The sequence below is a fragment of the Fringilla coelebs genome, assembly GCF_963513975.1.
Source record: "Fringilla coelebs genome assembly, chromosome: 1".
Classification (NCBI taxonomy): domain Eukaryota; kingdom Metazoa; phylum Chordata; class Aves; order Passeriformes; family Fringillidae; genus Fringilla; species Fringilla coelebs.
In genome coordinates, this window is record NC_140028.1 from 59,522,674 (window position 1) to 59,545,803 (window position 23,130).

At 36.9% G+C, this 23,130-nt stretch overlaps 1 protein-coding gene across 1 annotated transcript in view; it reads left to right on the forward strand.

Moving 5' to 3' along the window:
- ZNF407 (zinc finger protein 407) overlaps positions 1–23,130 on the forward strand; it is a 333,967-nt gene that overhangs the window by 114,919 nt on the left and 195,918 nt on the right. The window contains exon 4 of the mRNA XM_084201615.1: positions 15,605–15,679. Within this exon, the coding sequence (XP_084057741.1) occupies positions 15,605–15,679 (75 nt within the window). The remainder of the gene's footprint in view (positions 1–15,604; positions 15,680–23,130) is intronic.

Sequence of the window (23,130 nt, forward strand, 5' to 3'; positions counted from 1 at the left end):
ATTTCTTGATTTTCGTAATTGAATTAAGAAAAAGGCTTGCAGTTGGTAGGTCTGCATACCATATTTCCCACTTCCCTTCCTAAAAAAAACTTTAAAAAGAAAAAAAATGCAAAAAAATAGAAAAAATTAGAAATCTGGTTATGTCTTCAGGCTTTCTATGCTGTAGCCCTAGTCGGAGTGCTTGAGATATATTTTGTACTCATATTTCCAAGTGGATTTCCTAGATGGATATAGGAGTCTAAAGCATAATGAGATCTAAATTAAGGAGATAACAGGTTACTCTCAGCACCCCATTGAATCCAGTCTGCACTGAGAAGAGAGAATTTCCTTCAGATGACATATAAAAATGGGATTTCTAGGACAGTGTTTAGTCAGGGATGTTGTAATCGATGCTAATTTCTTCCACATCTGTTGTGTTTTAACATCATCTAGAGGAGCTTGCAGTATTGGATTCTTCCACTCTTCTAGCCTTGTGTAGGCAGACAGGGTCAGGTAATGAATACAAAGACTACTTTAGATCTAGTTATACAAAATCTCTCTTGTGAACCTAAGTATGTTGACATTATCAGCAGACACATGTCCATTTTGTATTGCAGGAATGTGCGGGTTCAAAGAGGCAGAAAAGTGTGATAAGAAAACCTGGCATGAGCAACCAGATTCCACTGATGCATGAACACAAACACACCAGCTCACAGATGCACAAATATTCTGAGGCTAAAATAAAATAATTTCTTGGCAGTTCTTATTCACACTTAATTGGCTAATTGCCCAGCCTGACACTGGCACTGGCAGTGTTACAGAGGTAATATTTTTTTAAAGGGTGAGTAGTTCCTCAACAATGTCTCCGATATCCTTCATATGGATATCTTTTTCTTTAACAACAGGTGTAGAAGTGTAGCCATTTTTTAGGATTGACCTTTATTTCTATTCAGTGCTAGGAAAATATGTACACTGAAATCTTCTTTGTGTGCTTGAAGTAGAGAAGATAGAATATTTATGTTAAGCCAAATAATTTTATATGCCTATTCCTGTTTTTGTAGGATCCATTAGAGGAGAAAAGAGGTCTGGGGACTTTGCAGTATGAGCATCCTTATTGTGGAGATTTAAATAGAAAGTGCAAGGTGTTTCCCTTTTCCTCATCAATGTTGGAAAGCAGTAGCATGTTGAGCTGGTGATGGGTTAAGGGATCAGCTTATAGAAAATTATTGTTCAGGGGGCTGAATAGCTCAGAGGATCAGTAATTGGATACAAATCCCATCACCTCCAGACTGTCTGTTCACATGCAGCTCATCTTTATACCGACCACACCTTGTTATTGTCTCATAAGTTTCTACAACTTCTCTTTTAAAAAGTTTGTATTGCAGTGAAAGTCACCATCAGAAATGACGCTTAGGTTTGTTGTCACATTGGGAAAAAATCACAATTGAAAGGGCATGGAAAATGAACTTTAAATAACAGCAACTAAAATTAAAATTGGTGGAAAATAGAGGGATATTAAGAATTACAGACCAGTGAACTGTAAGTGCTGGGTAAATTGAAGATGTATTTTAGAGTACAAGGCTAAAATACAGTCATAATGCCAAGGCAAACCACTGTTACAAAGGAAAAGTATTTCCAGATACTTATATGTTTATGCAGGCTGCCTGCTTGTAAGACGGGGAGCAAATATAAGTGGTCAGGGTAGCTATGCATCCTTTAACAAATTCCTTTATAATAGGACAATAAATGCCTAGCTACTTGTTGTTTTGGAGCATTTTCCTTATGAATTAGTGACTGATAAAAAAGAAACTTGAGACTTTTAAAATGATTAAGTGTGCTATATCACAAAGCATGCAATACACATATCACTGCTGACATACTTCTGGTTAAAAAAATATATTAATAAATCTCTCAGCTATTGTTATTTAATTACTGGCACCATTTAGGAGATTGTTCTGATGAAACTTTTAATTGTTCCACTGAGGAGGTTTGTCCATTTCATAATATTTACCCTGCACTAAGAAAGTAATCCCTTTTTTTTCTAAAAGCTATTTTCTCTTCTGTTGTTGGATTCTCTGAAGGATGCGATCTGTCTGTCACTGTGCTTCGCAAGAAGTTCTCTTGAACTTGTGCAGAAGACAAGTGCTTTCAGAAACTGTAGTGGTAGAGAAATTTGCATTGTTGATATTTGGGATTGATCATATGTTTTAGGCCCTCATTATACCAGGTTCGGCGTGTTCTCATGGTCTCTACTGTTTCAGGACTGTCTGGGTAGTGCTCAGCTTTTAGCAGCATAGAAATCTTTGTCACATCATTATTTTCTTCTATCTCTTCAACTGCAGTTTAGGTGAAACTTAAAAAGTACTTATAAAGAAAGGCATGTGAAATGCAGCAGACATAACCTCTGCTCAGCAACACATTTTTAAGTTTCTATTTCTTGTAGGGGTTGTATGTGAAGCACAGTGTCTCTGCAGCACTGTCCCTTGTCAAGAGGAGTTCTATTGCACTGTAACATATTAGAGATTTCCTACACTTGCTAGGTCAGTGGTCTCAAAAATATTATTTCAAAAACTCCTCGATAAATTTTAAAACATTTCAATAAAAGAAATAAAACTCCAGTTTCTTTTTGGAGGATCCTGGGAGCTGGTAACTGCTAGAAATCATACTGTCTGTACAAAAAAAAGACAGTTTGCTTTTTATTTTTAGGTGGAATTTTTAAGTGAAACTAAATGAAGTTTAATGGCTTATAACATTGCATGAATTTGTCAAAACTGATCAGCTGGATTGCTACACAATGAATACTGAAAATGTTCTGGTTTTTAGGCTTATAATAGCCTACAGCCATTCAAAAGTCAAAATGTTATTTGATGATTTCAGAATGTTAATGAAATTATTATTAATAGCACATATATTAATCTTAATGATATATGTAAATATGGGCAAATGTAAAGCTCTGTTGACACCAAAATAATTATTCTGCTGCTGAAAGTAAACCTGGGGTTAAATTTCAGTGATCAAGCATAAAATAGTTTGCTCTAAATGCGTCAATAAAAGAATTTCTGATGAAGTTTAAAATTGTATACAGGCTCAGGAGATTGGAATGTTTGTTAGTACAAAAAAAATTGAAAAGGAAAGGATGATTCTATTTGCTTTTAAATTAGCAGAAAATAGTTACAGACTGTTCGGATTAAGAAAAAAAGATGTGAAAGGTTTTGCTTTGTTGTTATCTGGATTTCAGAAAACATCATATCTAATAGATGTTTAAGTGTGTGGTTTTTTAGGTGAGAGGAAGTAACATATATCACTCTCCACTGTGAATTCATTTGCTTAATAATTTGATTTGACTGGCTTAACTTTTGTTTCTGTGCTTTTTGCTCATTTAGGTTGAAATGGTCCTTTTGCAATATACATGTAATTATTTTTCCCTCTCTTTGGGGGTGTTAATCAAGCTGTAATATGGTTTTCATGCTTGCTTTGTTTTTTTAGGAAGGCAACAGGGTTATGTTCAAGGAACGAAGAGATTTCTTGTCTGTAGTTATATGCAATAAACAGCATGATACATTTTTTATTGTAATATCTATCTTTGAAAAGCTAAATGTTGGTAGCAGGATATGATCTCTCTATATTGCAGTGTGAAAAGAAAGGGAGTGAGCTTGGTTGTAAAGGAGAATTTTGTGGCATTTTACCTGTTGAGGGCCCTGTAGAGCCAGAAGCATAGTGACTTGCCTAAGTGACAGGCAGTAGCAGCCATGGTGTCACTGTGTATTATCACCTCATGCTAGCTGGAAGCACTCCCTGAAGCCGATCTAGGTTGTATAGTCCTAGATGAGGTCTTCATGGGTGCTGACCATAAAAAGTTCATCAAAGTAATGAGGCGAGGCGAGAGCTTGGCGCTCATGGGCAGAGCTCAGCACCAAGGAGTGTGAACCGGCTCCAGCTGTGACAATAAAACAGCAGGTGGCTGCTGTCATTAGGGGTGGCAGATGAGGCAGGGGACTAACATTCAGCCCACAAAACTCTCATTTGTTAGCCATCGCCACTGTACCATGCAAAATAGCTTCCATCTCAGTCAATTTTACTTTGCAAAATATTACGCAGTCGCCATAAGAAAATTAGAGCCTTGGGTTTACAGGTTCCTTGGATCTTATAATCAGAAAAGTCAGAGCTCTCAGGTTATGTGGAAAATTGGACTTTTTTCTCCCTTGAACAGTTTGAGGGTCTTTACAGTAATTTTATAATAGGTTGTTTCCACCCCAGCATGTGTTTATCAGTTAATATTTTGGACTATTTTGTTTGTTACTCCTTTATAAAATCAATTCCATCCGTCCATTCGGCTATGTGTTGTATATAACGTTGCCTGCTATTCAGTATTATAAAAGTTGCACACTGATCAGACTATTTCTGTCTCTATGTCTGTCCAGGTACAGATATTTCATGTAATAAACAATGGCGTTTTTTTGAGAGGAGTTCTGCTAATCTGAGAAATTGTTAGGAAACAAAACAGCCCGTTAATTTGTTGGAATTTTTTTTTTGTTTGCTTATTTCTGTTAATATAAAAAGCAAAAGCATTTTGTATGTATTTAATCTTTGCAGAAGTTCTTAAGCTACCTAAAATTTGAGGCCTTTCTCAGCTACAGACTGTCCTGGTGCAGCTGATGCCTGCAGCAAGGCTTTTGGGTGTCAGGGGTTAAACAGTGGGGAGTGTGTTGGCTCCAATGTGAGAGCCATTTTACTTGCATCGTGTTACAAAGCTAAGCAGAGAATTGGGTGTTGGTGGCTACAGAGCTGTAAGTGACCTCCAGGAAATATGGAGAGTTCAGGTGCTCATTTGGACACGTATCAGTTGTGAACATGATAAATTGTAGTGCTCTAACAGGACGCCATTCATGGAAATCAAAATGTGATGCAATACTGAATAAAATGCAGTACCAGAGCGTGCGTTGGTACCTGTGCTGTCCTGTTCTCCTCCTACTGAAAATGACCTGTGGAATCCCATCATTTTGTGCTGGCACTTGACATGAGGTTTTATGGGGCTGTGGTTGCAATGACAGCATGGATTAGGAAGGAAAACCTCTTTAATTGAAACTTCATTTCAGGAAGATACTAAAAAATATTTTTTTAGACATGGTTATGTTTCTTTGTAGGACCAAGCTGTCACTTTGTATATAAAACTGAAGTTCTGTAATTTTTCCTGTTAGCAATATACATTCTTTTTATTGCATCTTTTTGGGTAGTTTGTAAATTCTTCTCTTTTAGATAGCATACCATAAGCTTTTATTTGAAACTACACTTATTTCTCCTTCACTTCTTTGTTCATAGGTACACTCAGCATGTGTATGTAGGTTTTTCCAGGCCCTTGAGATCAAAGATGTTTTTTTTTCTCAATTCCACTGGGCACCTATGTAGTTCCTACATCTCTCATGTTTGATTTGTGGCCAGAAGTGGTCAGAGTTAATCTCAGATGCTGGCTGGAATAGGAGTAATCTTTGCCAGAGAACATCTTCTGCTGTGTCACAGATATCATCTTTATGACTGTACTGATTTGTCTGATCTATATTCCTGTAGTTTTTCCAGACTGATGACAGTCTTCATACCAAGGGCATGCAACATCCTTACCAGGCTGCACAAATGTGGCCTGCTCTGTGTGTATGTGTGTGTATGTGTGTGTATGTGTGTGTATGTGTGTGTATGTGTGTGTAAAACATCCATCTAAATTCAGTGAGATTTTTTTCTTGTCTTTATTGCTTTAGGAATTTATATTTCAGGTGAGTACTCTTAATCCCTTCAGTCCTGGTTTTGGATTTCTGCAGTGACTCCTGCTGGCCATCACAGGAAAACCTGAGAAACACCAGACTGTGCTTGGCAACTTGAGTAACTCCCCTGCTAAGCATGTGACTGAAGTGATGAGAGGTGTTAGCATTTTTTTATGGGACAAGTTGAGTAACACCACTGTTACAGCTGTAATTCTTACTTGGATAGACTTTTGTGCTGCTCTTCATATCACCTGCATCCTCTGTGATCAGTGCCATAATCTGAGAGAGTTTTTTAGGTCTGTAATACTTGGATAGTTCATAACAGTCTGTCTGGTCTGTATATCATGATTTGCTCTGAGAGACACTGTAACTTCCTTCAGTCAGCCTCCTTCTTCAGTGGTAGGAGGAAGTTGTTGCAACACTCCACTTTTGGGAGTAATGGGAATATCTGGAGAGACTGAGATGCCAGTTGAAAGTGAAAGCTCTGAGCTTTTACTTATGCTCAGGTGCTAAAAAAGATGTCTCCCAACAAAGAAAAATCAAACATTAATCAGACATCCTTGTCAGGTGTTAGGTTGGCCTGATGACACAGTGTTAGGTGGTTCTTAGTCCCTGAGGTAGCAATGGCCAGGCCCAAGAGCCCTTGGACAAGGAAAGCTGGAACCATCCTTGTGCTTTAAACTTATTAATGGGGATACAAGTATGAGATGCATTTTTTGTGGACTGAAACCCACATGATAGCCTTTTGATTTCTTTGGCTGGAGCCAGTCAGTTCTGATTCCACCAGCCTGTTGTTAAAGATTCATGCATGTGGATGGTACTACTGATGGTTACAGATTAGGTCTTGCTGTCATAGATTTACTATTTTTATGCAGCTACTTTGGCAAAAAGATATTCTGAAGTATTTTGCTTTCTACCTGCAGTCAAACAGTCTTGTGGAATGCCTGGATGTAAGGCAAAAAAGATGTGTTTTACAGCTGAGTTTAAGTCTCGGGAATAAACAAATCAACCAGCACTTGCTTTTCTATGTCAGGCAAAGACCTAGGGCAACATTCTCACTACTCTCACAGATCAAGCAGACTGCAGAGTCTTCGCTCCAGCCACCATCTATCACCAGCAGCATTTCAAATTGTGGGGAAATTGTCAATAAAAATTGTGTGTGTCTTCTGATTGTGTATGACTTCTGAGCAGTTCAGTCATCAGATAGTGACCAATTTATTAATCTCATTCCTTTCTTGGTACCTCTCAACTTTGCAAAAGACCACAGGCACTGTAGCTGCAGAATTGACTGAGTTATGTATGTGGCACTGCTACTGCAGGCCTTATGTGTTTTCTAGTCGACAAATCAACTATCTTTAGATTTGTTCTGATTTCCTTTAAAGACAGGCAACAGTGGATTCTTTTGATGAGGAGAATTTAATTCTCAAGATAGCTCTTCCAATAGAAGCTCTGCATAAACCTGGTAATTCAGTCTGCTGTGTGATTTCTGAGCTGTCAGGAAGAAGCTACATCAGAAGTGACTTTTTATTTAGGAATAGCAAGATATTAAATATATTTGTTTGGCTCTATCAATTCTACTTTTAAGTAGAAAGTCATTGGAACATCCTTATTTTGAGGTAGTCTTATAGTCTGTTTCTTGCACTTTCAAAAGGCGCAGACTGTGGTGGTTGGGATCACTAGGAAGCCCTTTACAAACTGTCTGCAGAAAGTCCAGTATTTCAAAACTCCTCTCAGAGCACCTAGAGATGTGGTTCATCTGACCCACCCAACAGATAGATGCTGTTGCTTTCCAGATGCTAAATGATGATATGCGGAACTGATGCCTACTGCATCAAATTCTTTGTCTGAAGTCCTGAGCGTGCTAGGAGATGGACTCGGTTATGAGCAGGAAAACAAGCCAGTATCTGAAGAAAGTGGAAAGACTGAATAAGGGAGGGGAATCAGAGTTATGAGAATGTTGGATATACAAATCATGAAAAAAGAAAAGACATAAGCTATGTCTTGGTGGCAAGGTTGCTAACACTATTCTGGATCACAATGCTTACAGATGTAAATGTTCATTTATGTTTAAAGCATTTATGCAGTTTCATTTAGCATGGCAAGTGTGTTTTCTGGTGATGTCCTGGTTTTGAATGTTTGTATCAATCTCTCTTAAATGCAAGGCACTCCCAACACCAAACCTAGGGTTGCATTTCAGATTTTAGGAAAAGAGGTTCTGCATTGTGGTAGACTTGAGAGGTTGATAGCAGTGCTAGAGAAAGCACATTATCACATTATGATTGTCTTTTTTTTTTTTTTTTTTTTTTTTTTTTTTTTTTTTTTAGTACTTTGTACAGCTGTTAGATTACCAAACACCTGTTAGAGGTGACAGTTACAGATGCTCAATAACCAATGAAAATTAATAGAACATGTGATTCTTTTAGCTTAGAAGTGATTTGGTAAGATGTGTTTAGAAATCTAATTACATACTGCTGCTGTCTACCATTATCGCTTAACATTCATTAACTTCTCTGAATATTGAAACAAACATTTCTTGTAGTGGTACTAATTTTCTCATATATTTGTAAGATGATTTTCTGACAGAGGGAACACCTGACTTTAATGGTTTTGCCACTGTTTAGCTATTTTAAGTTTACTCTTCAAGCAAATAAAACTAGAGTATCATTTGTTTACTTACAGTTAACACTTGTTATTGTATGTTCAAATGTAAAAGTTCACAGTTCCACTCTTAAGTTTCTACTCACTTTTATGTTAATAATAATTTTCACTGGCTAGACACAGCTTATTCCTGCAGCTGTCATTGAAGTGTACTTTTTGTATTTAAAATAAAACACTTTTACACAATACCTTCAAACCAAAAAAGTTCAGAATGGACCCTGAGCTAACTTGCAGGAAACCTTTTTGATTTCAGTTACAAAATAAGTAACTTAAGGTGAGGCACACAGGTAAGTGAGCTCCCTTAGGGGGGAGGAAACTATATAAATGCTGCCAGTGAATTCCTTTTTTTTTTGCCACAATAGCAGACTAAATTTCTGTCCTGGATAGTTTATATTATAACATACGTCTCTTAAAAGTGGGATGGAGAGAAAACTCAACAACTTCCGATGACAAGACAAGCTTGAGTGGAACAGTAGAGGATGTTTCCTGTTTTATTTAGTTTGCTCTTTCTTAGTACCGAGGTCTCTTCTGCTAGAATATGTAAGAGGAGATAATTGTGCCAGTTGCTACTACTTTATGGCCATGGGGCTAATAATTCTTTGCCATCTTGAAAATAGCAGATTGGTGGCAGAGAGCAACAAGAATATGTTGAGAGATGTCTCTCTCTTCTGGTTGATAGATGCAGGAATATGCAGGAACAACACAGTCGATTGATTGATTGATAGCGCGCAACTCATCCATAATGATCTGTCTGATATAGCAGTAAATTATTCTTGAGATTGATGCAGGTCATTGAACAGCACATTGACAGTCCTGTTGTCTGTCATCCTGCTCAAAGCAAGGCAGGAACAGTAGCTGCTGTGATACTCAAGTCTACTGTGGGTGCTAGCTGTGTGCAGGTGTTCTGATAATACAAGTTGTCTTTATTTTTTGGGCAGCTTGGCTTCATTGCTACTGTTACAAGTAACAGTAAAAAAGAGATGAGGTATTTTTAGAAGAAAAGGTTGTACTCATTGCATTGATGATTTCATAGTAACAGAAAAAACACAGAAAATATTGGGTTTTAAACTTCAGTAGCAAAACTTCTCCATGGAAAAGAAGCTCATAAATAATTAAGAAACATACCTGGTTGTTGCATGGAAAGTTTTAAACCATCCCCGCAAACCCAAACAACACCCTAAAACCCACCCAAAATCGAAGCAGAAAGGCTGATAGTTCTCAGAAATTCCAAAGTTATGTTGGTCTTTAGGTTCTGTGAATTGCCATGATATCTTCCCATGGTAATCTAGATTCTTGTCTTATTAGTGATGGCAAGATTGTCTTCACTTACCTCTTTTGGTTTCTCTTTTGAAGAGAAAAATTTGAATTTTCCATTCTGCCAAGTTACACACACCTGAAGATGTGGATGGATGGATATGTTTTGCTTCCCAGTTTAATTACTGGTGTGGGTGAGGGTGGAGCATAGAGCAGCCATATCCTTCTTTGACACATGGGGTCAGCAGGGAGTAGAAGGCAGCGTGTCACAGCGCTCTCAGCGCCGCAGACTGTGTGATGACTTGGTAACCTTTTAGAATGTTATTGATTTTTTTTTTTTTTTGAGCTTACAAAGAATTACCATCTCCTTTATTTGGAAGTAATAAGACTTTCTTTATTTGGCTAGTAAATGAGTCTGGAGAAAACCCCATGTTTCCTGTGCAGGGTTCTAGCACTTGACGTCCTGTCATAGAGGGCATGAAGTTTTTCAGATATGTGGATGTTTTCTACATTAGACTTCGCCCTGCCAGATATTTACTTGAACCTGACATCTTGTCACAAAGGGCATGAAGCCTTTCAGACTACAGGATATCTTCCACACCAGACTCTGCCCTGCCAGATACTTTCTTTTAAATTGAGTCCCTTGCGCGCAGTCGTGCAAGAGAATTATCAGAGCCCCAGTCTGGACCCTTCAGAATCAGCAAATGTCCAAAAATGATGGACTTGAAGAAATTCTCAGGAATTTAGACTTCTGATGCATGGAAAGAAAAGCTTACTTGTTCATAGAAAACCATTGCTTTCTGGACAGTTCTGCATCTGCCTCTGTGCTCTTGTTCCTGAAGTTAACCTGCTGAATAAATCCTGGTGGAGACATGAGATTTGGGTAGCAACTTTTTATGTAATGTGGAGAATTTGAAAACTTGAAATTTTTTAGTTCATGTATGCTGTTTAAATACTGTTTGACTAAGTGCTGATTTTTATATGAGAAGTTCTACTTTTAGGGGTAGAACATGCACAACTGAAGTGCATGCAGAAATCTGTAATTGTATATAGAAGTTTTAGTGAACATTCTGAAATACATGCGCGTCGTGGTATTTCTTGAGAAAATGCACTTTTTCTCTCTCCTACGGGTTGTTACCCCTGTTGGCATGGCTCCATATGAACCACACATTCAACTACAATTAGGGTTTCCAGTGTTTTTTGAGACACAGTAAGAACAAGAATGCTTCGTTAAGGTGGTAAGAACCTTAGATTCCACATTGTTATACTTGCCTGAACATATCCTGGTCCCCCTTCTTGGCATCATCTGTGAAGCTTGCCTTGATTTTCTGGTTTCTTGATTCATGTGGAGATACGAGGACAGAAATTGAAGGACAGATCATAGAAAACAAAACCTCATGTGAACAGGATAATGTATTATTTCATTGTATTCTGTGATGATGTATAAAAATTTGAGATCCTATTTCTTATTATTTCTTGATGGTGTCAGGTCTTCCAGCTGATTCATCCAAAATGGTAAAACATTTTATCCTTTCTATGTGCCTGAAACTTATGCTAAAACAAAGCCCTAAATTCTCAGATGTGTTTGGTTTGGGTTTCATTTTGTTTTTTTTAAAGGCTCTCAAAGCAGCTTTTAAAAACATTCTATGTACTTGGGTTATGCACTAGCTTACCTGTATTCTCAGAGTTAAATTTGTGTATAAAGAGGTTTTGGACAGTTTAAAGGAGATGTAAAGGATATTGAGAATATGAATAAAGGCTAGATATTCATTGTTATTCTCCTGGACTTTTCTGCTGTCATTGAACATTGTTGTCTGTAAGATAAATTCTCCAAGAGCAATTGCAGAGAGCAATGTATCCACTGAGAAGTGATTTAAAATTGCTCTTCAGCTGCTCGATACCTTGTTTGTAGAGTCCCACAAAAATAAATTCCCGTGCTCGCCCTCCTCAACAGTTATGTGCAGTTAGAAGATGACTGGTCTGTCACCATGGCTTCGAGTGACTTTCTGGTAGAGGTAACATGTAGCTCCTTCTCAGGTCGAGGCACTCGGTAAACACACAGGAGATAACAGGTTTGGTGGCCTTATGGCCCAGAATTGTTTTGGTTTGTGTGTGTGTGTTGTGTCTTTAGTTCTAGGTGGTTTTTTTTAGGTTTTTCACTAACCCAGTGATGTACTTATTCAAAGAGAAAGAGCTATTATGGATTCAAAACATAATAAAACTTAGAATCTTTTGCCCTCTCAAAGCAAGATGCTTCACAGAGAACAGTTCTCTCCCCACAGAGAAAATAGAAAGCAGACAATACATGACAGATTATTCCTATTTCTTGTGTACTGTGATGATAAACATTGTACATGCTGAAAAATTTGTATTACACTAGAATAAAATGTGGAAGTAAAGATTGTCCAATATGTTTCTTTATTCCCAGAATTAGAAGTCCCTTTTTTTCTTTTGTACTTTAAAATGTGCTTTTATCTGAAGACAAATCTAAAGAGGCTCCTAAATCAGTTACAGACATTCTGAGAGAGTCCAAATACTGTTTGAAGATTCCCATGGAATATGAATGGTCACATTCCTACAAACCACAACTCTTCTAAAAGGAAACCAGAATATTCTGTGAGCTTATTTTGGGAAAGGTGCTCATGTATTTATGATTTAAAGTAATTTTTATTTATAGTTTGTGTGCAAAAAGTTGTCTATAGGGAATGAAAAGGCTATTCTAAAGCTCTGTGTAATTTTCCAATTCGTCTTTAATTTATTCTGTAGTTTCAACATAGAGTGTATGACTGAGGATGTTGCTGGTTTTGAAGTCAGAGTAGTTGAAAAAGTTAATCCAACGCAATGCTACTGCCAGCAAAAGGAATCCTGCCTACTCACCTTGTTCCACTTTCAGAAGAGGCTTCTAGTAGTCTTCCTACCAAATGAAGGGAACTCCCAGTGACCATGACATGGATGTATAGGCTAGACATCTCTGCCTGTTGAGACCTGACCCACAGGGGAGCAGCTGGGCTGTGACTTCTTGTCTTCATGTGGGTGGAGGACGAATTTGTCCATATTAGAGTTTTTAAAACTGGTTCCAGGACTCTAGTATGGCCTGGTTTGCACATATTTGAAACAGTAGAGATGGCTTGATGACAGGTTTTTTCTACTCCCTTTTGATGCCCTTCTGAAACTAGTTAGTTTTTAGCATTTGAATGCTTATACTTTCACTAGAATTCAAAACAAGAAATGAGAAATTTGGTGAAGCCTGGATTGGTGCTTTTCAATTGCTGATGGAAAGATTCCTTTTGATTTGAAGATATATCAGTGCAATATATCTTGAAAGCATTCACTCAGTGTGTGCTTATAGGTGCCAGTCAGACTTCTCTTAAGATTAATTTTAAAGGCCAAGGCTAAGTCATGTCTATTCTAGCAGTAGCTTGGGAATAACTGATTTACCTCAGCAGAGGTAAATAGCACAGATAAACCCATTTTTTTTGAATACTAAACCATTAATTACATTGAAACCTAGAGTTACTGAATGTATGGAAAACACTTTTGTGCTTCTTTTATAAAGCCAGCAAACACTGCTACCACCTCTCTGAAAATCACCTGCAGGATTTAGTAAACAAAACCAAATAGGTTTTACTTGTCTCTCTTTGTGGTTTTGTTTGTTTGTTTGTTTGTTTTAATGGATGGTCCTCAGCCTCAACATCCAAACAAGGTTGTTTAGACTTTGCCTCTTCTTTCAATAGTGACGGTCTCTGTTGGTATTTTTTTTTTAATCTTGTTCTCAATTTGTTATGAAAATAGCAACTCTGCTTTGATTTTTAAGGTCTGGTTCTGAGCTATGCAGAGTTCTTCAGACTTGCACTGAGGTTTTTGGCGCTCCTCAAGTCTGAAGCCTTCGAGCCTTACATGAAAAGCTTAAGATGTTAGCAGGTGCTGAAACCCAAACTGAGTCAGGGTTCGTTTTATTTGTGCTGTGTAACAGCAGCAAAATGGTTGCTAGAACATAGATGCAACAGAGAGGAGGCAGAATGTGAGATTAATTGCTTCATGTTATTACCAAGGCCTTTGTCTGTGATTTTACAGAAAGGTATGTCTGTCTGTACCCCCTGCAGTTGTGTGGTATATGAAATGGTGAGCCTTTGTTTGGAAGCTTTAACTAGATGGGCTCAGAAACCAAAAAGTGCTTCCCTGAAAATATTGTGTAGCTGTTTGGGATCTTTATATTCCATGCAAATAACAAAATATCCCTTTACAACTCTGATTGCACATTGCCCTTTCACAGTAATTTCATTGAGTTTATTTGTCTTTTAGAGAAGGGGGAAAATGGAAGTTTGTAACAGGAAATACAGGTATTACTAAATGAAAATATGTTCGGTACCTTCCACAGCTTGGTGGAAATGCTATTTCTGTTGAAAAGCAAGGGCAGTACATTTTGTATGCCTTACACTTTTATTAGAATACATTTTTTTATTTTGTTACAATGATTTTCCCTATGTACAGTAATTTTGATGACACTTGCATAGTAATGATGGTAATGGCGTAATAGATTATTCACAGTTGTAATGGTTATGATGCCATAGGAATAAGATGGGTAGGAAAAAGTATTTAGGATACTTTTTTAATGTATTTTTGTAAAAAATAAGGAAATTTATATCATTTAAATAAGACAGTATTATATTCTTTCACCTTAAGGGATGCACAAGAGAGATTCTCTGTAATAATGTGCAAGTGCCCAAAGAAGATCAGACACAGAAAAGCTAAATTAACATAATTGTAAAGGAAAAGTACTGTGTCTTTGCTTTTGTGGCTCTTATACCCCATAGTGCTGGTGTTTTACAGTCCTTCCATTGTCCATTACTGCAAACACGTCCAGATGAATTCAGCGTTTAATGTTAAAAATCTTATAACATGCCAGTTTGATTTGTAGCCCTTCATATCATGGAATGCTAATTAAAATCATATTTTTGCATATGTCATGCCTTTCATGTACATATGCAAATAGAGTCTATTGCCTTTCAGCTATTAGTAATTAACTTTATGAAGGACAGCTGTAATACATAATTAACAAAAATGTTTGCAAGCCCTTTTCACACTGAAAGTTGCAGCAGTAAAATTTTTGCTTATCGAGAGAACCATTTTAGTTTAAAGCTTCAGTCTGATATCTAAATTGTTTGGAGCAGTCACATGACATAATTAAATTGATGTTATGGTCTTATCAGCAGAAGAATAGTACGTGATAGGCTTCTATCTGTTTCATTACGTACGTCACCAAAATTAAAGTAAATTATCTGTGTTTGGTTTGGTAGAAACGTGATGCTGGGTAGTATGTGTTTTGTTGCTGCTGTTGGTGCTTTGAAGAATATATTGCCAGTTTGAACAATATTCCTGCTCATAGTGTATTCATGAACATGTGCTTCGTGTTTTTCATCCTTTTTTTTCACAAGGCTATAAAATAACTAAGGCTATTAATTTGTTTCTGTGTGTATCTCTTTAAATAATTAATACAATGAAGTTTGGCCAGGCATAAGCAGTTATTAAAGCATGTTATCTTGCTGGTTTTTCATGGAACTACCTGTATGAAGAAAAGTTGCAGGATGGGTCCATAAGGCTTAAATAAATTCAAACGTGTAACTAAAACTGTATTACTATATAACATCAGACAATGTTCTTCAGGTAAAATAGAATCAGTACAATGTGTGAAATGCTCTAATTTGCAAAGGGAAGCAGAAACAGGTTTTCCTTTCTTTGACCAATGATGTATGGTTGGGAGTTGTAAGGGAAAAGCCAAGAGACTGCAAAATGAGGGAAGCCTGTTGTTACAGAATGGACTCCCCAATCTAAGTCACATCCTAGCAGAGGAGGGATTTTTTTAAGGTTTGCCTTTAATGAAATGTGTTCAAGTACATGCTCAAAACAGAAAAAAAAAGGTTTAATAAAATGTTCTTTCTCATTTGCTCTTTGTTTGACAGGGTGGCATTTGTGATGAAGAAACATTTGAATACTCATTTGCTGGGCAAACACGGAGTTGGCACCCCCAAAGAAAGGTAACTGCTTTAAAAATCTTTTTTACTATATCTTATACAGGATGTGGAGATCTTTTATAAAATATTTATTTGGCCCACAATGAAGCCATCTGGATTTTTACCTCAACTCAAGAGAGATCCAACATCTTTAAGTGCTCTGATGTTGTGGTGCTTATGACATGTCTGTAGAAAGAAACTCCATGTAAAAGGTGTAGGATTTGCACCTTTTGGGGCTTTTTTTTTTTGACAGGTGATATTATTTTCTTTAAACTTTCAGGGTTGTAAATGTGTCTCTCAGTACAAAATAAAATGTTTGGGGTTTTTTGGTTTTCTTTTCCTTTTTTGTTCCTTTGCTGGCCTTGATACTTATAGGATTATAAAATTACTTTCTAAGAGGTCAAAGCCACAGAGAAATCAATAAGAAAGTTTCCTCAAGTGTTCTGGGGCAGGAAGGAAGATTTGGTGCTTTCGCTATTTTTAAAATTAATTAATTTATTTTTCAATCTGTGCACAGCTACCTATTCTCCAACTTTGTTTGCAAGCAGGTTACTTTTTATATGGTTTAAAATATAACTGTGTTTTACAAACTCAATGGCACTGTGTTTGCAGATAAACAGATTTTGCTTCAGATTTATTTGGCACATTGTGGCTTAGCTATTGCTATTTCATGAATCTTTGGGCCAACTAGAAAATTGATGTGTTTTGGATAGCCAAAAGATCTCATATTCTCTTTCAGCTTGGGTAGATGGAGGTGTTCATTGTTGGATACTTGATACTGTTTCAAGCATTACTGCCTTGTAACTCATTCTTTGGGGGTAGGCTTTCATAAATAAAGAGTATTTTCTGGTTTTGCTATGAAAAAGCAGAAAATAAATTGTAGGATCTGTAGGAGAGCACAGCAAAGCTCTTTCTGAGCCATGTTCATTTCTTGTTAAAGACAATGGAAATTGTGGTCAATTAGACCCATTCCTTACAAGTTTGTCATGCTTAAATCATGGAGGGACTGAAGGAGGAGGGTTTTAAATTTTATCTTCCCGTATATGTCTTAGTTTGACTTAGCATTGATTTAGGTAGTGCTTTTATTTTTAAGGAGATTTCCTCTACAAAGGGCTTAACCAGAATTTCCCTAACATGTGATTATTCAAGAGTTTTGAGATGTTCTGTTTAATCTAAAATACACAGTGATGCATTGAAAAAACAATTACAGTTTCATCAAAGCAGATATCATAATTAAGTTTATTTTTGTTATCTCTTGTCAAAGCACAACAATTAGAAAAAATGTTTTGTTCTGGTGGCTTATTTTATAACTGGAAGTATTCAATACCAACATATTCTTTTACAAGGGGATACTTACTGTACACTCAATAAATACAACATAGAGATAACTTGCATCACCCTAGTGAATATGTGCACAATAAAGGATACATACAATAGATTTCCAAATAGAGTATCTTAGCCTGAGAGGCATATTTTTAGTGATGATCATCTTGAAATGAATTCCTAAACAAGCAGGATGCTATAAACCAAATCAGTTGTTGCTGGCTTTTCTTTGAGTGTTTTGTTCTGAAGGCCTCTCAGCTGTGGCTGTTTTCCCCATTTCTTCCTGTATTCCTTCAAGGCTTTCTATCTGGCTGGCCAGCATGGCACAAGGAGGAGGAAGGGGGAAGGTTTACAGGCTTTGGCTGCCCAAGGAGCAGAGGAGCCCTGCTGAGGCTGGCAGCTTCCCTGCCTTGCCTGCTGGCATGGCTGGGGAGGCTTTGCCTCCAGCATAGGCAGGTGGAATTGGAATGACTTCGTGCCCTCTTCTTTTGCAATTTCTTCATCCATCTTTGGAGTATTTCTTTTCCACAATACCTTTTTAGGTGGCACTTCAGCTTAATGTAGAGCAGCATCAAACAGTAGTGGCAGAGCTACAACAACAATATAAATTTCTAGTAGCAGTCCCTCGCTGGGGGTGGGGGATATTTAAGCCACGTGAGCTACTGCAGTAAATACCAAACCACTGTTGCTTTCCTTTCCACCTTTCCTCTCCTATTATGAGAAAGTTTGATGCCTTTTAATGGCTTTAGGAACCAAAGAAATCCTTCTTCTGCATGTTAAACCATCACTCTGGGCATAAACATATTATAAATTAAGTTACGTAGTTTTCTTACCTATGTAAAACATTAATGCCTTGATTATAATTTTGCAAGCTTGCTATTTTTTAATTTCTCTAGGACAATATAATCAGTTTATTCTTTCTGTTTTGAATTTGATTCTGCCCTCTGATACATTGCATATTATAGCAAATACTAATAGAAGCTAGCTAAATAGGCTGTGACAATTAAATTAATAATGCATTTTATTTGCAAGTGTTTAGTCTTCATGGTTTGACTGATATATGCAAAGATGGTAATTTATTAAAAGTAAATTCATGTAATTGTACTACAGAATTTGATGGACCAAAAAAAGTTGTCAGCATGACTATCATCAAAAACAGAAAATTGAAAAGAAGTTCAAAAGGGTTCTTGAAAAAAATGGTTATAACCCACACACCCCAAGAAATTGAGGCCCTTTATACAAACTTCTTAGAATGGAATTGCTGGTGGTAAGCATAGAGATAGTTCTGAACTGGAGAGAAAAAATACATTTACAATTTAGTAAGGAGTACTTAACTTGTGCACCTTGCTCTCCATCACTATTGGGGTTTTTTTATGCACAAAAGGGAGGAGTTATGGAGGATGTGAAGGTATTTGCATGGGCAGGTACAGAAAACTAGTGTAACTCATAATGAAATTGCTACTAAAACATCTTTTGTTTGGGTTATTTTCTTTTTTTAAAAGACAGAATTGATTTAAGGGGAAAATACTGTGCAGTTGAAAATCACATAAGTTTTTAAAAAATAAACTTGTAGTAAAATGTCTGCACATTTCAGACACAAAACCCCCTACTGCCTAGTCCATTATGATCATTACCATTTATAACTAACTCAAAAGTGGAATGTTTTAACAGAAAGAATTCCTCTAAGGTATATTTTCCTGTTATTGGAACTGTGATACTGATTTATTGTCAACTTGAATGAGTCTCAAAACTGGCATGTTATCTGCTAAGTCCAAGGCCAGTACATATTTGGTACTTCAGTGTCAGTAATCTTCATGGGACCTATAACTATATCTTATTGGCAGGATAAATCTTTGGCTACACCTTTATTGTGTCTAGTAGACATTGTGGTTGAGGACAAGGTGAGTGCATCGGTAATGTTAATGGTGCCAAGTTCTAATTTCTGTTACATCATTACTGTACTTGTAAATTGTGTCAGAACACAGAACAAAGAGATATTTCACTATTAAGATATACACATACACACACATAAAAATATGAGCAAGAAAATAAAAATAAATTCACTAAGTCATTCATCAGTGAGAATAAATTCTGCCACTGTGAAGTACAACTCTGGATTTAGAATTTTTTTATATGAAAAATATGCATAAATACTCTTTAAGGATTTTTTTAGAGACACCATTAGTACTGAAAAATATACATTTTTTAGTTTATGATACTTTCTTAACTAGAGTTCTAGCTGATATATCTGTTTAAAAAAATTTACATAAGAAAAAGCCATAGAAAAGCCTTTATAGTTGCTTAATCACCTCATCTTCCTTATGAATTTTGCCTCTGAAATAACTTTACATATGAGTAATCCCATTGAATAAAATAGAATCATTCATATATGAATGAATAAAGTTGCTGGTAGCACAAACAGTCACTGAATTGGAGTATCTATTATGAATCAATTCCTGTAAAGGTCATTAAAGTATATATTCAATTTTGAAAGGTTCTGGTATTTTTCATGTGCTTTAACAATGGGATCATTGTTACAGTGATCATCAAATAACATCAAATGAAGATCATATGATTTTGAAATGATCTTGATTGATTGAAAAAACTGTGCAGTGATTTCCACTTGAGAGGAAGAGCTATAGGTAAATACCTACTAGTGTCTAATATCAACCTAAATATATTTGAGATGCTTTGTCAAATAATGTTGGAATATAACATACTTCTAAAATTTGTATATTTTTTACACTTGAAGTAAAAAGAGGAAATTCCTAGATGCCAATTGTTTCATGTGCTGGCATAAGCACATGAATTTTTGAATAATAAATTCTACCAATATGTAAATATCATTAAATAGACAAGACTGTAGGTATGTCAGTGGAAGGGATTGTTGAGGTCTGAAAGAAAAATAGCCAGGAAAAATGAACTCAGGGTTGATGTTCTGTATATTATTTAGAAAACGGTCTTGTAATCAGATGCTGTGTATTTCCATTTTGAATGTACAACTAGAAGTGTATCAAGTCCATCAGTACAACCCTCTTTTATTTCACTGAACTGTTAATTCTTCTTTTGAAGCATTTTTCTTTCTTTGAGTAGAGAAATTTGTGATTGTAACTATTTGATATGCCTGTTTTGGGCAATGCTACCCCTGCAAAGTAAAAAGGTCCAGTTTGATGTCACAGCAAATTTTGGGTAAACAAGTGGCAAAAGTCACAAAGTAATGTGCCATACATCCATATGAAAGGAAGTTGTTCCAGTCATAAATCCCAGCTTTGTGCTTCTACTGCATAAGTCAACCATGCAGGCCAAGTGGGTAAGGGTTAGTATGTAATCATTTTGTAATAACCTGCTCATGTTCTGAAGGAATGAGTTCTTATGTGGCTGTCTCACAGAAGAGTTTCCAGTTAGAAGCCCTGGCAGTACACATGGATCCACTGGACAAGAGGCTACCTGTAAAACCAGAGGGGTGGTGTGCTGAGTCTTGCCTGCTAGCTTTGTCATCGCCTTTTACTGCTTCTTGCAAATGAGTTTGAGTTTTCAACTGAAACCCAACACTACTAAGGTTAACTGGATAGGAATGGAAAGCTTTATTTAGTTGATTACTTCCTGCATTTTGCTTTAAAAGGGTCTTGGAAAGTTACATAATCATTCTTTGGAAAAGTGCTAAGGAAAGAAATGTCACTTTTTCTTGAAATATTTACTGTTTGGAAGTTTGTGATGAGAGGATGTGTTTCTGTAAAGGACTCAAGTTTAGCAGTGTTTGAGAGCTGAAGTTTTGCCTGAGATGCATGCTCAGCTTTCCATGTTTTGGAAAGCTTATCTGACTTTTGCATGCAGCATTTCTCTTTGGTGTTCAGCTCTTGTCTGGTGCTATACTATGCCACAGTATGAAACTGGTTCCATAGGTACAGGCTCCAAAATCACTTGCTGCCTGAGTGTTTTTCTCTGTCTGTGGCTGACCAAGGAACATAAGGAAGCTCCCTGTGATTCCTCAGGTACTGGAAGTAGAAGATGTGCTGAAAATTCACAGCTTTCCACATGGCTTGTTGTCTGTACACACATATGCATTTGCTTTGCTACAAAGAAATGAAGACTAGGCAGACATATTTTGGAAGACTGCTATCACAAAGACAAGTGATGACTTCAGCATCTTTTCCGAAAGAAAAATAACAAGTGAAGGACTGTAAAAGAATGAAGTTATTTTGCTACTACTCATTATTTGTTCTTCTTATCAAATCCTGGTAATATTAGAGTTTACTTCAGAAGGAAGGGCAATCTGAAGTAAGTTTATTTTAATTGCTAGGTATGTGAGATGTTTTGGAAATTTCTGTAGTCAGCATCAGTCTACCTGTTGTGAAGGCTTAGCTGCTATGGTTAGAAAATAGAGGGAGTACCCAATAGGATTCATGCTGCACACAGTGAGCACCTTTGGCTAATTTTAAGCATCATAACAAGATATAAATGATGATCTCATATTCATAAACAATCAAGTACTGTCTAGAGCATAGGTTATTAGCTCCGTTAGCAAGAATATGCTAACATTGTCGGTGAATCTGTGGAAGACAGTGTGGGTAGCTGCTGAAAGCACCAGCTTTATTTCACAATGGTTTGTTTCCAAGGAAGCACAGTTCCTTGTTGCATGCCATCAGCTGAAAAGTTGTAAGCTGCAAACTGATCCCTCCTCTGATGCAGTCAGCTGAAGGTAAATTGTTCCAGTTGCGTGTCCCAGCTTGCTACTTCCACTGTGTAAGGCAACTGTGTAGGTCAAGAGGGTAAGGATTAGGATGGTAATATATCTCTAGATCACTTTTTACCTGTGTGGGACTGGTAGCAAGGGACCTCTCCAGACAATTCTGCAGTCTGTGTTACACTTTGAGGGTTGTATGTTATGACATTTATAGATATGAAACGTTCCATGTCTTGGGTGATACCATGACTTTTAACTTTGATCAATCTATATAATACAACAGAAGTATTTATTGAGAATACTAAAAAGGAAATGGAAACATAATCTCTTGACCATGCTGCAATGAAATATTTTCCATACATTCTGAAGAATCAAGAGGAGTATTTTGTAAACTTTGGAAGTGAAAACAGAAGTTCTGTGGCAAATGCTGTATATGACTGATGGTAAAAGCTTACTTTCTCCTTTTAGCCACACACTTCATAATTCTTGCATCAAGTTATGATGCCGTCAGGACTCCTTTTCTGCAGCCAAAGCAGCTGCATAATTATTAAGTACGAATGTTTGTTTATCCAGGTTTACTTAAGTTTCAGTGCCTCAAGGTAAAAAGAAAATGCTGGAGAAACATGTTCTGGAGTGAACAATACCATGAATACAATTTTAAAATCACCTCCTCAGTGCTAAAACATTTAAAAAAAAGTTGAACTGAGACTTAAGTAGTAGAAACATGGAGGTCTTGTTGTACTGTAAAGACAATCTTCTTCAATATGGGCCTACATAGTCAGTACAGAGCAAAGTGTGCTCTGTACTGATCTCTGGTGGGTAGAGTCATGGGACAACCCAGATTCAAAGGGAAGTCCAAAAATTATCTGGTCCATCCTTTGTAGGGGAGGGGAACCTAAAGGAGATCATCTAGCACACTGTCCAATAACATATTGAAACTTTGCAGTGATGAGAGCTCTGCCACATCCCTGAGGAAGTTGCTCCAGGGAATGCTTGTTCTTGTGATAATATTTTTGTTAAGATGAAACTTTTCACAGTGTAACTTGTTCTTTTTTCCCCTTCTGTTCTCTGTGTGCTTCCTTGTGAAGAGAGAGCCTCTTTCCTCTTTGCAGCAGCTGTTTAAGTCCTGGAATTCCATAATGAGATCCCCTTCTTCTCCAAGATTGTGGAAAGAATGCTGGCTGTTCTAGCTTGGGTTTTTGTTTTGTACAGAAAATTTTGCAGCTGTCTATGGACAGTATTTTTTTAAGAAAAGAGTAGCAGTAACGTAGTGCATCTTAAAATAGCTTTTGATCCTGGAAGTTGATTTGAATGGCACTGTTCTGTGTATAGAACAGTAGTAATTAAGCTACTTCGTAAGTCAGTTTCATACTGATCATTCCACTTTCTCTTGCTGTCATAGAATCATAGAATGGCCTGAATTAGAAGGGACCTTGAAGGCCATCTAGTTCCACCCCTCCTGCCATGG